At 38.5% G+C, this 17365-nt stretch overlaps 2 protein-coding genes across 2 annotated transcripts in view; one reads left to right on the forward strand and one right to left on the reverse strand.

Annotated features, from left to right (window-relative positions):
• ZBTB41 (zinc finger and BTB domain containing 41) overlaps positions 1-10244 on the reverse strand; it is a gene marked incomplete at both ends in the record, with an annotated part of 36952 nt that extends 26708 nt beyond the window's left edge. The window contains 2 exons of the mRNA XM_079728483.1: positions 406-613; positions 9122-10244. Of these exons, the coding sequence (XP_079584609.1) occupies positions 406-613; positions 9122-10244 (1331 nt within the window). The remainder of the gene's footprint in view (positions 1-405; positions 614-9121) is intronic.
• A 1563-nt stretch (positions 10245-11807) lies between these two features.
• CRB1 (crumbs cell polarity complex component 1) overlaps positions 11808-17365 on the forward strand; it is a gene marked incomplete at both ends in the record, with an annotated part of 253942 nt that continues 248384 nt past the window's right edge. The window contains one exon of the mRNA XM_079697271.1: positions 11808-11892. Coding sequence (XP_079553397.1) covers positions 11808-11892 — 85 coding nt within the window. The remainder of the gene's footprint in view (positions 11893-17365) is intronic.

Here is a 17365-nt window from a genome sequence, read left to right on the forward strand (position 1 = left end):
AAATATGCAATACTATACTAAACATTCTTTCTCCCACAAATTTTCATACACTAAAGACAAAGTTGAGCATGAGGAATAAGTTTCCTACAGTTCTAAAACCATATAGGTTGAAAACATACTTGCCAAAACCCAAGACAGAAAACCCAGGATAACAAAAATTCTGTATCTTAAACTTCTATAGTATAGACTATAGTTTTTGTTTCAGTATCAAAAAACTTCATCTCAATAGCAATAGTAAAAAATATGAACTAACATTTGCTGTTCTTTTCTTAATAAATTTGTAGTCTAGAAAATGTTAAGCAATGAAAGAATTGGAGACAAGCACCCCATAGATGTTTTTAGCTCACTACATATTTAAACTAGAAGGCACACTAAAGTATATTACGGAAGCAAGATAATACTTGCCTCTTAACATGCTTGGCTAAAGTCTTCTTGCTTGCATGAAGTTTATTACAATAAGGGCACTTGTGCTCCTTCTTATGAAATTCTGTTTCATTACTGTGCTTCTTTCTGTGAACAGTTAGGTTAGACTTTGTCGAATAGCGCTGGTGACAAATATCACACTCAAAGGGCTTCTCACCTGTGTGAACACGTGTGTGGCTCTCATATTTTCCTATAAAAAGATAGAAGTTAAAATTAAATTCAGTACATTTACTACATAGTGATTGAAATTTGACAGTGGAATAAAATCTCCTGATTAACAGTATATGTAGAAGCCATGAATTGAAAGGAATTTTCAGATTTGGCAGACCTTTTAAAAATATTATAAAAGTCAATATAATATGTTATGTATCATATATTTTCATCTGTCTTCACAAAGAAGGTAATCTGGAAAGGGTACTACAAATCTAGTATACTCAGCAAAATTTATACTTCACTACAGTCCATTCCTACAAGACCTCTCCAACTTATAAGACATTAAGACACAAGTAAATCACCTGTACTTGACTGCATGTTTAATACTAAGCTACTAAGGCCAATATATATGGGCAGTATCAAGGGAAGTAAGAAAAGGAAAACATGAACAGGTATAATGTACAGACATATTAATGTGAGATTTGTATTATATTCTGAATGCATATCTGAGTTCCAAACAAATGTTACAGGTATTTCCAATAGAAAGAATCAAAAAATTTTAACCCTCCTACACTGTTGGGAATGTAAATTGGTGCAGCCACTATGGAAAACAGTATGGAGGTTCCTTAAAAAAAGTAAAAATAGAGTTACCATATGATCCAGCAATCTCACTCCTGGGCATATATCCAGAAAAGACAAAAACTAATTCAAAAAGTTTCATACACACCAATGTTCACAGCAGCACTATTTACAACAGCCAAGACCTGGAAGCAACCTAAATGTCCACTGACAGATGAATGGATAAAGAAGATGTGGTATATATATATATATATATATAATATATATATATATATATTATATATATATGTAATATATATATATGTATATATATGTAATATATATATACAATGAAATATTACCCACTCATAAAAATAATGAAATATTGACATTTGCAGCAACATGGATGGACCTAGAGATTATCATACCAAGTGAAGTAAGCCAGACAAAGACAAATATTATTCTCATTTATATGTGGAATCTAAAAAAATACAAATGAACTTATTTACAAACAGAAACAGACTCACAGACATAACAAATCTATCATGGAAAAGAATCTAAAAAAAATATATATATATATATATATAACTGAATAATCTTGCTGTACACTTGAAACTAATACAATATTATATATTAACTATAGTTCAATAAAAAAATATAAAATAAAAAAAAGAAATTTTAACACAGCCTGTCCAAAGAGAAAAGTGACAATAAAAACTGAAACACAAGGATACATTTTGGCTTAAATCTTATTTATATTCCTACTTATACTAAAATTCTTTTACATCATTATTTAGAATATAAATTTCCACGTTAGAGAGGCAGAACAGCATCATAGGTAGGGGCACAGACCCTGGATCCAGCCACCTGGATATGAATCCCAATTCTTTAAATTGCAGGCTATGTGACCTTGGACAAGTAACCTTTCTAAGCCTCATATCTTTCTCATCTGAAAAAATAATAATGGAATAATAGATTTACCTCAGAGGACTGTTGTAATAATACATAAATTAATTCACATAAAACACTTATAACTGTGTCAAACCATTATAAGCTATCAATTAATGTTGGCCATTATTATTAACCTGTAATCAAGTTGTGAATGTGCACATCTAGTAGCTTAAAACAGAAATCTCAATTAAGGATACTTCCGAGTGAAAGGCAATAAAAATAAGAAAAAATACTATCAATATGAAGAGTAATTTTCAATGAAAAGCTTAGCTTTGCTTTGTTCTGAAAAACAAAAAGTATAAATTTTTCTTCAGCCTAAAGCTAATGTGAAAGTACAGCATTTCATCCATACACTTTTAAAAAATATATAAATCATAAATATATCATGGAGATTAGATAAAACCCAAAATATTCAAAGGCCACTGAGGAAAAAAGATAATCAAAATTATTCATCTACTTAGTAAATGCATTCACCAATTTATTACATGTATCTAAATATGACTATATTTAATAAACACAGTATATTATCTAAAAATTAACTGCACTGCACTTACATAAGAATATTGAGGAAAGGGAACCAAGGTATTTTCTTTAAGGTGGGGGGAAGAATGACAATCATAAGCAAAGTAAAACAAAATTATGATAAAAATCCAGTAGGTATTTAGGTACTGACCATATGATGATGATCTATGCAACTTTTACATGCATGTAGTCAGGAAACTCAGCCAGTGTTTGGGCACCTACTAAATTAGCTGTGTGATCTTAATCAAGCCAGTAATTTAACCTCTGTCTACCTGCGTTATTAACACTTCATGGGGCTGTGAGAAGTAAACAAATTAATATATACACGACACTTAAAACATTCTAGCACACAGTAAGCATTAGTAAATATTAGTCATCATCATAATCATCATCATCATCATTATTATTATTATTAGGATTACTGGCCACAGGACGGGCACATAGATATATCTCAAGTATAAATATGCATACACCTGGTTTATGAATATGTTATAACTGATCAAACTGGAGTTTCAGATCTCTGAAAATACTGTAAGAACTTGACTTTGTCCCCTGGCCATTGCTAAAAACGCCTAGTATCTCCTCAGTTCGCCCTCTGCCACTGCGGGGGCATGACCGCATTGATACATGTATACACACCGGAGTACCACCAGTTCCCCTGCTGTGGTCAAGGGATCAGAGCTAATATGGGGCTTGCCTGGGGGAGAGGCGTGCTTGTGTGTCCCAAGGCGAAATCTTTCCACAGACATCACAAATAACAAGTAGGTTCTCAAAAACAAGAGTTGAGCTACATTATGGCTTAGATCAGTGTTTCACAAACTAAAAATCATTAGTGTCAATAAAATCAATTCTGTGGGTTATGATTAGCACTGGGGGGAAAAAAGGAACAGAACAAAGTAGAAAATATCAGAGTGCATTCACACTAGATTCAAGCAATTATTTTGCTTCAGTGCATGTATAAGCACATATATATATATACATACATATGTATATAGCATAATAATATATGTATTTCTGACCTTGAACCATCCCCCCCAAAAAAGTTGGAAAAGCACTGATTTTTATTACTTTTTGCAGGGTATAACCAGACCAATACTTCTATAACATAATTTCTTTGGGGAAATGTTTTCTGAGTTGATTTTAATCTTCCTCTATTATAATATGGTATGCTTGTATTGGATTCCTTAATATTTGTTACACATCTACTGGATATGAGAAAAGGTACAGAATCTAAACATTATCAATATGTACTAATAACCCACAATTCTAATTTGGCAAAGGTAGGGGTCATTTTATGGAATTAAAAAAAAAAAGTTTTCCTTGATTGTGAAAGTTTTCACATTTTTCATAAACTTGCTTTTTAAATTATGGAAATGAATCAAGAGTACACAGTATGATTTTAAGTGACTAAGTTACAAGTGATTTTTGGAACAGGACCATTCTTACCTGGGGATTGACTGTGCCTGCTTAGCACAGACTCTCAGGACTGAAGGCTAACTTATCAACCCCCTACCGCTCAAGTCTCCTGATTTTTTACACCCAAGTGAACAGGAAGAGCAACTTAATAAAAATCTTTAATTATAAGAAAAATCTTAACCAGAACTTTTATTTTCTATGAAAATGCCTTTGCTGGAAAGATCAATTAGTAGAATTTTCCGTTTATTTGTAGTCAAGAAATTCTTGCTTGCAAATAAAAATTAAGTTATATGTAGTTGAATATTAAAGCCATCAAGTGGCAGTTAAATTAAAAAGGAAAACCACTTTTGATTGTTAAACTTCCATTTGCCTACAGACCAGTAAACTTAACAGGATTTAACCAAAAAACAAAAAGAAAAAAATAAAATCATTTTAAAATAAATTCAGCACAGTCCAAAGAGACCAATGAAAATACATAAATTTGAATAATTCACTATAACATTTAGAACCTCTAAAGTAAAAAAACATTTTTGTTATGTTATTAATTCAAATTTAATGCACAGAGGCATTGCAGGACCTGTTATCTGCATGGATTTGAATTTCTGACCAACAGAAGAGACACAACTTCTGAGGGAACGCTGAACCCCAAAGTCAGATAAATGTCCAAAGAAATCCCATGCTTAAATCAATTGGTAGGGATGCGTGGGGGTTCTCCTCAGCATAAACACAATCAACACGTATATCTGTTTCTTTTCTTATGGGGTGGGGGGAATTCAATAATAATGTATAAATCAAATGTTCACTTCAAAGTTATCAAATAGTTTCCATCAAAAAAACCCAAACCCTCAGTATTCTTTCACAGAACACTAAACTATGCCCCACCATTCTTAATCACCAACAGAAAACAAATAATATTAAGAAATTTCATCCACAGCATTTTTCTGATGGAATCCCAGTATGAATTGTGTCCCAAATCAGGACACACAAAATAAAGATATTTTCACATAACAAAACTTGACCTTGGGCTTCACTCCATATGGGTCATGCAAAATTATTATCAGATTTCGTATGGAGGTTTTACAAAGAGAAACATCACCAAATTTGCTCATTATATCTCATATGCCAAATCTTAAATTAACCTTGAATTTATTCATTGGGCATGCCCTAAGGAATATTTAACTAAAATATTTAACATTAAAGTAGAGAATTATGCTACTGTCATTACTCTTTTCTATTCAGAACCAAGCAGAATCTGTCAGGATGGTCTACACAGTCACTTTTTTTTTTTTTAAGTTTTTAAACATTTTCTACCTCTAGAAAAGATTAAATTTAATCTAAGGAAAGATTTTAGTTCCCAGTAGGAACGACAAAAAAGATAAATTATCCAAATTTTTTCTCTCACCCCCATCTGTCATCTTCTCACCATTTTTGCCTTTTCACCAGCTAGGTTTTCGGTACAAGGGGGAAAGGTCAAAGGACTCTTATTTGCATGAGAATAGGCTGAGAGGAGGACAGCTGGGAGCCTAAGGAAAAAAAAATACAACTGGATCAGGAATCTCACTCTGAGCAACTATTAAGCACTTCAAAAAAGATAAAAGATCCAAAGTGCTGGAATCAAATTACCATACTACATTCTGTGGAGCTAATGGTTCCAGCAGAAGGTCTCAGAGCCTATTAATTCTCTCTCCTAAACCCACTCTGAGACAGCAAGTTAAAGGCTTCTTACAAGTCCAAAGTCAGAGTCAACCTTTCACCTTAGTTCAATTAAACAAGAGCTTACTGAAAACTTATTATCTGAAATGACCTGGGGTATCATGAAGGATACTACCAAAAGTAACATACAAAACCTTCAAGCTCACAATCTAATGATGTAGGGAAATAACAACAAAAATTCTAGGTGGAATCCTATGAAAGGATTAAAATCCTATGACAGAAATGTGGGTGATATGAGGATTACTGGAAAGTAGCCCTTGAACTGTTTTATTTTAAGAATAAAGAGGACTTCTGATAGGGATGATAAAGGAGGACATCTAAGAAACACAGGTCTTCTCCATCCGCATATTCTTTTCACTCTACCCATCACCAGTCCACTGAAGCCTATATTCGGGGCACCTCTGATCTACTCCCGTCCCACATCCCGTTCCCAATGCTGCTCATCTTCCTAGTCCAAGCCTGCAACACCTCCAACTTCCTTCTCATCACTGAAGCCAGAGTATCTTTCTAAAACTCCTATGGCCGTCATTTCCTTTGTCAAAGTTTTCTCAACTTTCTATCACTTACTAGATAAAAACTCCTCTGTACTGCATACAAACCATTCAAAACTTGACCTCTGCTTACTTGCCAATCCTCACCTCTTGTTATTTTCATTATGCCTCCTTACCCACCCCGAAATCACGCTGCCCTTAGCAATTTCCAGAACACAGCTACCTTCAGGTCTTTGCAGTTGTGGTCCTTCTGCCTTGTAAGTTCCTCCCTATTCTTTAGGTTTGAGCTCAAATGCTACCTGCTCCGTGAAATCTTTCCTGATTCCTATAAGCCTCTGTATTTGTCCTGATAAGATGATCTTACTGTAATATAATTGTATTTGTGCACGTACTCATTAACCTCTAAGATTCCTGAGGACAGAGAATATATCATTTCACATTTATTTGGCATAGTAGAGACACTCAAAAACTGCATTAATGATGAATAAGAGAAGCTAGCATTCCCTACACACCTAAATTTCACACGATATTTTAAGTGATTCACAAGGACTATCCCATTTAATCCTCATAGTAACCCCCATGAGAAGGTACCATTAGTATCACCCCACTCTATCTGTGAGGAAACAAAAGTACACACACAGGTTAAGCAACTCACATAAGTCCTGGATTCAAAAATGCAGGCAGTCTGACATCACCACAGCTCATACTTTGTAACCAATATGATAAAATCACAATCTCAATCTCTTGCTTGCTCTCTCTCTTTCTCTGTACTGGGGAAAAGCCAGCAAGCCCCAATGAAGCTAAGCAAGAGAGGGGCTCAATAAGAGGGGTATAATGTAAAATACATTCAGGAAGGAGGCTGGAAATAAGCTGACAATGTGCCCTACTGATTCCCACAATTATCTGATTATCTGAACTGAATTTGGTCAAAAAAGCTGCAAAATGCCTTCCTCTTAGTACATTAGGACCTTGACCTTGAGCACTCTCTCCCCAAATAGTGTGCACAGAACTCTACTTTCCTGGGAGTTTCCAAGGAGAACCCCAAAAGTGTCTAATGGTAAAATTATTTGAGGAAATGCCAGGTTAAGTAAAATGAACAGGTTTCTTTACTGAAGAATTGGAGAGCATTAATACAGATAGATGAGTATAGTTATCCCCGTCTTACCTGAACACAGAACCCCTTGCTCATAACGTATCTCACAGGCCTAGTTAGTGCTCGATAGGACAGTTTGAGGCCTACAATGCCATTTGCAAACTGACCTCTGCCCACACACCTCAAGTCAAATTAGGTCAAATTAAGGTGTAATACAGGAAGCATGTGCGAAGAATACAAAGTCTAAAAAAGAGAATCAACTGGAAAGATGAAATGTTGTCAGGTATCTCAATACAAAAATGTTGTTCTCTTCTCTATATCCCTCACAGCATCTGTTCACAGCTCTTCAGGAGCATTTACCAACCTGAGTTTAACACGCTATTCGTATCCGCACTCTTCCAACTGACCTCCTCAAAAAAAAGTTGTTTTATTCATTTGTATAGAAACTTAAACACAGTAAAAATAGCAATAAATAATTATTCAATTGGATTGTCAAAAGCATTCTGATTTAGAAAAAAATATTCAATGGCATAATAAAAAGCAAAAAGAGGTTACCACTGCTATGCCATAGTTTATACTATCAGAATATTTTGAGAGCAAATAATTACCAATGCCTATGTAAATGCAAATGTAACCAATTTCCACCTATGCCAATAACAAGTAACTCAACACTTCAAGACACATTGGGATATATTAAACTGTATAAGTAATTTTACAAGGTCAAATTACAATTATCTCTTCTTTTTATCATTCTATGCGGTCGAATATATTTCCCAATTTTGTAACTTTGATTTATATGTAAATAGCTGAACTGCTGCAATTTAAAAGTTCACATTAGAAAGTCCATATAAGACACCTCCAAAAATTATTTTACTAGGAAATATTAGATCTCTTGAAAGTAAATATTCACTGATAAATTTTTAACTTAAGGTTAGAGACATTTCCTACATATGCTTTTATAATAAAGAAAAAGTTGATTTATTCATTATTATAATAACTCAAGAATATTATTAGGATACTTCTTTAAGTCTCTGTCTACAGAATGAAACTACATTTAGCACAGTTTTATTCCTAACTATGTATTAGACTAACCTGAAACATCCCAATTCTAAACAGTACTGGATACTGGAAAAGTGACTGTATTTATGACTCACATATTACCATGCTCAAGGGGAAATAGTATACAAATTATTAAATTATATCTAATATAACCTAATTCAATTTTCTATAATGACTCAAAAATATCAGTTACCTATGAAATTAAATTAGCATATAAATCAAAGCTCTACCTTCGTAATTATTGATACTCTGGAATTTTTCACACTAAATACAGGAACAAATCATCTGTCACCTACTGCCAGGACATGAGGAAGAGAAAATAAAGGGTAATATAAATACTTAATTCCTGAATCACAACAAACCTATAACAGGATAAAATATGTATCAAAAATCAAATATCCTCCCTACTTAAGTTTTCTTTTTAAAAGTTACTTTCAGGGGCTTCCCTGGTGGCGCAGTGGTTGAGAGTCCGCCTGCCGATGCAGGGGACACGGGTTCGTGCCCCGGTCTGGGAAGATCCCGCATGCTGCGGAGCAGCTGGGCCTGTGAGCCATGGCCGCTGAGCCTGCGCGTCCAGAGCCTGTGCTCCGCAATGGGAGAGGCCACAACAGAGAGAAGCCCGCGTACCGCAAAAAAAAAAAAAAAAAAAAGTTACTTTCAAAGTTTAGTTTCCAACTATCACCTTTAAAATATCCATGAAAAGTAAGTTATTAGAGACAGGAAACAAGCTTTCTTTTCTTACCTATGCGGTCAAATGTCTTATCGCATTTGGGACACTGCAATATTTTTTTGTTACTGTTCTGAATGACTACAGGGGTTAATCCCTCATGAATGCTTCGGACAGAATCACCAGCCTCAGGCTCCTCTTCTGCATCATTGGGATCCTTTTCACTGTGCTCTTCAATGTCAGAGTATTCATCTGACATTTCCTCCTCTAGCTCATCCTCTTCAGCATTACATTCACTGCCGGGATCCTCAGAATCATTTCTATCTGACTTTTCCTTATCAAAACTGTCTTGATTCAAATTCTCTGACCCATCACCACTTTCTTGTTCATCATCACTGGTGTCATCAAACTTAACAGGGCACTTCCGATTCCGTTTCGATCTCCTTGCGGAAAAACTTCTCTCCAGCATTTTTAACCCATGCTTTTTCCCTAATAAAAGGGATCTATGGGTTTTCGCCAAATGATTCTCTAAAGACTTCTTATAACAAAAATGTCTACTACAGAATTTACACTGATGATTACTCGACAGTCTTCCAGTTAACTCACTTAGTGTTTCTTCTGGTGATGATTTTTCAGTTAGCTCAGACTGAAAAGTGGCAACATTTTCGTTATTTAGCAGCTTAACTGCATCTATAATATCCAGGAATTTCGCAGCCTCTAAAACAAGTGGGATTTCATATTTGTACACAAAAAATTCTGATGTGTAAAGAAATTCAAGCAAATGCTGAAAAACGGAGTGCGTTACGTGATCCAGGGTGACAACATCCGTGCTTGGATTTTTGCTCAAACACGCATGAAAATAACTACTGCCAACAGCAACGACGACTTTGTGCGCACTAAATTCTTTTCCTTCTACTACGATAAGTAAGTCACAGAAAGACGGCTGCTTCTGCCTATCATCATTTAAATACTTCAGCAAGTTCTTATTGTACTGCAAAGAACTCAGAAGTTTTCTCTGATCCGGAGAGGGAGGAAGTTCCTGATAACAGCGAAGAGCTTCAGGAGCTGGTCTTTCCGTGGAATGCGTGTAGGTTACTTGCTCACACTCCACTGCAACATTTCCTTGCGAAGAATCTTTATGGTAGCCTAGATGGATCTTCTCGTCAAGATGTGAAGTAACCTTTCTCCTTTTCTTCATTGCAGTACAACGGTATCAGAACAAGAAACTTCATAAGTGTCTTGAGGGATTTATAAAGGAAAACTAGATTGTCTTGGATCACAGCTTCTGGAGGGGCGTGCCCGAGGGTTGCATGGTCTGCGAAAAGAGTTAAGAACCATGAAAAATAACTGCATGGCCAAGCCATCCTAAATCATTCGCGGCGTTGCCAACAAATCCTTCCTAAACGAGAACTAAATTATGATAAAGTCACCGCTTCCACTCATTCGTGGCTGAGATTTTAGGGCGGAGAACAAGGAGGGCCGGGTTAGAAAACACAGCCAACAAAAGAATTTTAAAGGAGGCAGAGAACACCTTGCAGGCCCGATCGCGAAACGGGTAGGGGAAAGGGGGGCAGGAGGGGAGGCTCCGCGGAGCCCGCCGTGGGTGCAGGTCGAGGCAGCCACCTTCGCGGTGCAGGGGCGCGGGGACAGTGACAACCAGGCCGTCGCGGCCGCGGAACCCACGTCCCCCATTAACACGCTTCCCAGGGGCGGCTAGGCGCACCTCCTCGGGGCCGGCGAGCGTCCAAATGCCGGAGGCGCCCGGCGGGACGGCCCCGGGAGGCGCGGAGAGGAGAGCGGGTCACCCGGGGGACGGCCGCCGGAGCAGAGCCTCCTCAGGCCCCGCGGGGTGGAGACCACGCCGCCGAGGGCGCCCCCGCCGCCCGCCAACCCGCTCCCCGCGCAGACGCCCCACGCGTCCATTACCGGGAACCCAGGGCTACCCGTTGGCTCCCGGCCGCTGAGCTCCACTCCCGGCGCGCTCACTCTGGCGCCGACCCACTTCCGGGTTCAGCCCCCGGCCCCGCCCGCCCTTCCCCTCTTGACGCCCTGCCGCCGCCGCCGCCGCAGCCACCGAGCACGTCAACCGCGCGCGCAGCCTCGCGGCCGCCAGACACCCAGCGCGCGACCCTCCGCCGTCACTGCGCATGTGCGCGCACCCTCCCTGCGCATGCTCCGTGAGGGCCCTCCGCCACCGGCGCGGCGACCCCAGCGACTTCAGGAGTCCGTTAGTCCGGGTTTTCGCGGCAGTCCGGTGGCCGCTGTGACTGAGCCAGTCGGGGTCTCGCGGGCAGCCAGGCGGGGACCGGCGGAGGGGAAGATGAGGCGGAGTTTCGTAGGGGTGGGCGGAGGCAGCACGCCGCGAGCGGACCGCGTCCTCACGGCTTGTGGCCGGTTGCGGCAGCCCCTCAGCGGCGGGCGAAGCCGTCTCCACAAACGCTGCCCTGCGTCTGAAGAACCCAGCCGGACGCAGCTAACGCAGTTGCTCCTAGAATTCATTTTTAACTTTTTATTGTCCACAGAAAACACTGAAAAATGTACATACAAGCATACAGCTGGCAGGACAGGAAAGACAGCCGAAACAAAAAGAAAAGAAAAAGGTCCACAAGGATAACTTTTGGAGCCAAGATTGTGCGTTTCTAACACAGTCGCAGGTGGTGCTGGTATTGCTGCTCTGAGGACCACATGTTTAGTAGCGAGGTCCTAGTCCTGTGATTTTACAGACACGAGGAAAATAAGGCAGAGGCTGAAGCCAAATAGGATGGGTGACCAGGTTGGTGAACCCATGTCCGAGTCCCCTGTGGATGGAAGAGTTACAGAAAAGTTATCGCTGACACTTGTTAACGGTAAGGCAAACTTTATTCAGGGCGTCTACTACAGTGGGGTTTTATACTAGGTCAGCGAGATTGGGCTCAATTCCAGACAAGAGAAGGTGGGAATTTGTAGCCCAGGAGCCGGCTGGGCGTGGCTGGCATGTCCGTGAACGGAAAACGGCTAAGAGAAAACATGAGGGGTCAGGGGGGCGGAGTGGGGGCCGGATTCTGGCTAAACCGACCTGACAGGGTTCTTGCGGGAGGCAGGTGGGATGATCAGACAGGGCTCGAGGAGGAGAAGGAACCAGATGTCAGATATTGAGGGTGGGAGATTCTGGCTAAACTGACTTAGCAGGATCCTTGCTAAAATTGAGGAATGCAGAGACAAATAACAGAAGTTCAAAAGTCAGAGCCTAATTGAGAAGGGAGTTTAGGGGCACCTGATTCAAGTTTGGTCAAGGAGAGAATCTTTGTTAGACCTAATCCAATCAGTTGAACGTCTTAGAGCAAAGGCTAAGCTTTACCGAGGAAGCTATTCGCCTCGAGACGTCAGCATAGAAACTCTGGGTTTCCAGCCTGATTCCCTGAAGTATTTGGACTCAAGACTGGAACAGCAACTCTTACCCGAGTTTCCAGCCTGCAGTCCTGCCCTATGGATTTCAGACTTATCGGCCCTCAGAATCAATCATGCAAGCCAGTTCCTTAGAATATCTGTCTGTCTATCCTCTATCTATCTAGCCTGTTGGTTCTGTTTCTCTGGAGAACCCTCGCTAATACACCAGCAATGAACAGTAAGAAAATAAAATTGAGGGCCTCCCTGGTGGTGCAGTGGTTGGGAGTCCGCCTGCCGATGCAGGGGACACGGGTTCGTGCCCCGGTCCGGGAGGATCCCACATGCCGCGGAGCAGCTGGGCCCGTGAGCCATGGCCGCTGAGCCTGCGCATCCGGAGCCTGTGCTTCGCTCCGCAACGGGAGAGGCCACAGCAGTGAGAGGCCCGCGTACCGCAAAAAAAGAAAAAAAGAAAAGAAAATTGAAAAAATAATGCCTTTATGTCTTCCTCGATCGTATAGCACCAACATCCATGTCCCTAAGGTGTCAGAAGTCTTTGTCAGAGGAAGTAGCAGTGGGGCGGGGGTCCCAAAAGGAAAGCACAGAGGCGGAAAGCCAAGACAGAAAGGAAATCTACACTCTTCAGAATCTCTTTCCTGTGTCTTCCTTTTGCTGATCTGTCATGGTCTTAATTCAGCATCCTTTAGCAGGCTGTTTCACAAATTTATGTCTGAAAATGAAAATGTTTTTCTTCATTTATTTGTTGAATATCTATTAAACAACCACTCTGTACCAGGCATGTAACATTTTAAATAAACTTAGTCATAAAAGATGTTACTTGATGACATCAGAGGTATAAAATACCTGGGAATGAATCTAATGAGTTATGTTCAAGACCTCTATGCACAATTCTCTACAACAGGGCTGACAAACTTTTCTGTAAAGGACCAGATATGAAATATTTTAGGTTTGTGAGCTACGGGTAGTATCTTTTCCATTTTAGTCTTCATTTTTATGACAACTCTTTAAAATGTAAAAATTATTCTTATCTCACGGATCATACAAAAAACAAGCCATGAGCTGATTTTGGCCTGTGGGCCATTGTTTTCTGAGAACTCCCCCTAAAACCCAACTCAGAGAAATTAAAGAAGACATTGAAGAAATATGTCATATTCATAGATTGGAAGAATCAATATTGTAAAGATGTCAGTTGTCCTCAAATTGACCTGTAGATTTAAAGACATCAATGTATTGGACTTAATCAGTATTAAAAACTTCTGTTTTTCAAAACCAATTAAGAAAATCAAAAGGCAAGCCAAAGATTAGGGGAAGATATTTGAGAAACATATGCCCCCAAAATAAAACGGACTCTTGCAACTAATGAGAAGGAAAAAAAATACGTAAAATGAGCAAAATATTAGAACAGACACTTCATGGAAGAAGATAAGCACATGAAAGATCTTATCTTTAAATTGCATCTTAAAGGAGATGCTAATTAAAACCTCAGTGAGATACATCCATAAGCATAACTAAACTTATAAAGGCTGACAGTGTCAAGTGTTGATAAAGATGCAGATCAACTGGAAATCTCATTCACTTCTTATTGGAATACAAGCACTTTAGAAAATAGTTGAGCAATTTCAGAAGATTACACATATCATACAAGCTAGCCATTCAATTTTTAAAAAAATAAATATATTTATTTATTTATTTTTGGCTGTGTTGGGTCTTCGTTGCTGTGCGCGGCTTTCTCTAGTTGTGGCGAGTGGGGGCTACTCTTCGTTGTGGTGCGTGGGCTTCTTATTGCATTGGCTTGTTGCAGAGCACGGGCTCTAGGCACGTGGGTTTCAGTAGTTGTGGCATGCGGGCTCGGTAGCTGTGGCTCACGGGCTCTAGAGCGCAGGCTCAGTAGCTGTGGTGCTCAGGCTTAGTTGCTCCGTGGCATGTGGGATCTTCCCGGACCAGAGCTCGAACCCGTGTCCCTGCATTGGCAGGCAGATTCTTAACCACTGTGCCACCAGGGAAGCCCTAGACATTCTGCCGTTATTGAAGAGAAACCGAAGCATTATAGCCACACAGTCTTATATACAAAGTCTTATAGCAGCTTTACTTGTGATAGCCCAAAATTGGGATCAACCTAAATGTCCAACAACAGGTGAATGGATAAACAAATATATAGAATACTATCACTTAACAATAAGAAGGCACAAACTAATGCCAAAGACAACAACATAGATGAGTCTCAAAATAACTTGAATAAGAGACAAAATTAGTATATTCTACATGATTCCATTTATCAAATGTCTAGAAACTGCAGATTAAAATGACAGTTTGTTGCTTAGTCACAATGGGTGGCATCAGAGCTTGTGATAAGTTAAAAAAGGGCACAAGAAAATTTTAATTATTTTGATTGTAGTGGTGGTTTCACTAGTGTATACATATATCATAACTGATCAAATTATTTACTTGAAATGCATGCAGAATATTGCATGACAGTCAATCTTAAAGTCATAAAAAAAAAGAATGTCATACAGACACTTGAACAGGGACATACAATGAAACAATAGAAAAATTGAAATTCCAGAGATTCAAATTCACAGGTTAATTTACTATATAAAAAGGTAAAATTTCAAGTCTGTGACATAAAGATAGAATATCCAATAAATGAAGATAGATAAAGAGGTGGGCATCAGAAATAAAAGTAAGTTGTATATAACCTCAGTGAATCAAGATAAATCCCAAATGGATCAAAAATTTAAATGTAAAAGCTGAAACCATAGAAGAACTATAACAAAACACAAACTTCTAAATAACAGTAAAATGGTGAAGGTCTCTCTCACCATGAATCAGAATTCAGAAGCAATTAAGGGAAAAAAATTGTTAAATCAACCATGTAGACTTAAAAATTTTTTTGCATGGAGGAATTCCAGTATCAGCAATGGTGAATTAAGTAGCTGGAACCAATTCTCCTCCTGTGAACAGCTAGGACAAAATGTTTTTTTAACAAAAGCTACTGTTTTGGATGCATGGCATAGCTACCAGGGTTATGTGTGAGGAATTGTGAGGGCCTGGTCTGCAAGAAAAAGAGGCTCAAAGAGGTGATCTGGCTTTGGGAGGCGGGGGCTTCTCCCTAAAGGCAGTTACTGACTGGAAAGAAGCAACTGAGAGGCTGATAAAATGAGTAGATCCTTGACAGACTCATGAGGCAGGGAGATAAACATTGAAATTTAAGGACCTGGAGAAAGGAAGGGCCCTAATAAACACCCCATATTTTCAGCTGGGACTCTGAAATGCCTAACCTATGAGTAAGAACGTACTAGAAATAGACCACCCATCACAGCACTGAAGCCCTTAACATTTTTATTCCTTTGAGAAAGACAATCAGGAATTGCTTCTTCTCTTAGCCTCTCTGCCTGCCAGGAGCAAAACCAAATGCTGTCTTGATTAAGGTGATGTCATCCAGACTCTTAACTTGTTAATTTTTAATATAAAATATCCAGCATTGAATCAAACACACACACACACAGAGGATATTTCCAAAAAAGTAAAAGACAAACAGACAAAACAGATCCACAGGAGATCAAGAAAATGAAGTTATTGGACCAAAACAACAACAACAAATAAACTATGAGTAATATGTTCAAGGAATTGACAGAGAATATTGAAAATGGAAATGAAATAGAAATTCTAGAACAGGAAAATGTGATAGGTGAAATTAAGAATGGATGTGTTTAACCTAAGATTAGAAAGAGCTGAAGAGAAACTATTGAACTAAAAGATAAATCAGAAGAAATATCCAAAATAAAACACAGAGAAACAGGAATGGGTAATACAGAAAAGAGGAAAAAGAAATATGTAGAACACATAAAACACCAAAAACAAATCTTAATAGAACCATAGCAGCAGGAGAGGAGAATGACAATGAGGAAGAGGCAGTATTTTAAAAGATAATAGCTGAGAATTTCCCTTTGATGAGACATCAAGCCAGAGATTCAAGAAATACTAGGAACTCCAAGCAGGATAGGTTCAAAGAAAAGTAAAATTGGGCATGTCATAGTAAAACTGCTGAAAATTGGAGATTGGAAAAAATTTTTTAAAGCATGCATGGGGAAAAAAAGAGTATTGGCATTAGAGGAGCAAAATTAGACCAAGAGCTGACTTCCCAATGGAAGCCTAGGAAGCCAGAAGACATCTTAATGATGCTCAAAAAAGGTAACTGCTGAGCTAGAACAAATCCTTCAAATGAGAGCAAGATAAAAAGTAGTTGAAATAAGCCAATCTTGAGAGAATTCACTAACTGCAGACTCACAGTTCCAGAAATACCAAATGGAGACTTTTAGGCAAAGGAAAAAATCACAGATGGAAGCAATGTAGTGAAGGAAAGAGTAAAGAATAACATAATTAAATGCAAATTAATGACTGGGATTAACAAAATAATAACATAGAAGACAAGATATATTGAATTGAATTAAGAATTTCTAAGGTCCTGTGCTGTCCAGCATGTGTTAAAAGTTTATATACAACTTTATTAACTCAAGAATGTTTGTTATAACCTCTGGAGTAACTACTAAAATCAAAATTAAACAAATGTTTAATAAATAGGCTAATAGAGGTGGGGAAATTGAACACTGAAGAATCAAGATGAAGCAAAGAAAGGAGAGAAAAAGAAACAGAGCATTTGAAACAAATAGAAAAATATAATAATATGGTAGATTTAAAACCAAATGTAATAATTAATTGCTTAACTGTAAATTGACCAAACTATTCCATTAAAAGGACAGTCATTGACAGACTGAATGAACAAAAAAGACAAAAACTTGCTACTCAGACTTGATTACTACAAAAACTTGATTATTATAGACAAAACAAAGTTAAAGGGACATGTTTGGCAAATGATACACTATGCAAATACTAACCAAAGGTAGGTTGATGTATGTATATTAATATCAGACAAAG

Source organism: Hyperoodon ampullatus (assembly GCF_949752795.1).
Source record: "Hyperoodon ampullatus genome assembly, chromosome: 2".
NCBI classification, from domain to species: domain Eukaryota; kingdom Metazoa; phylum Chordata; class Mammalia; order Artiodactyla; family Ziphiidae; genus Hyperoodon; species Hyperoodon ampullatus.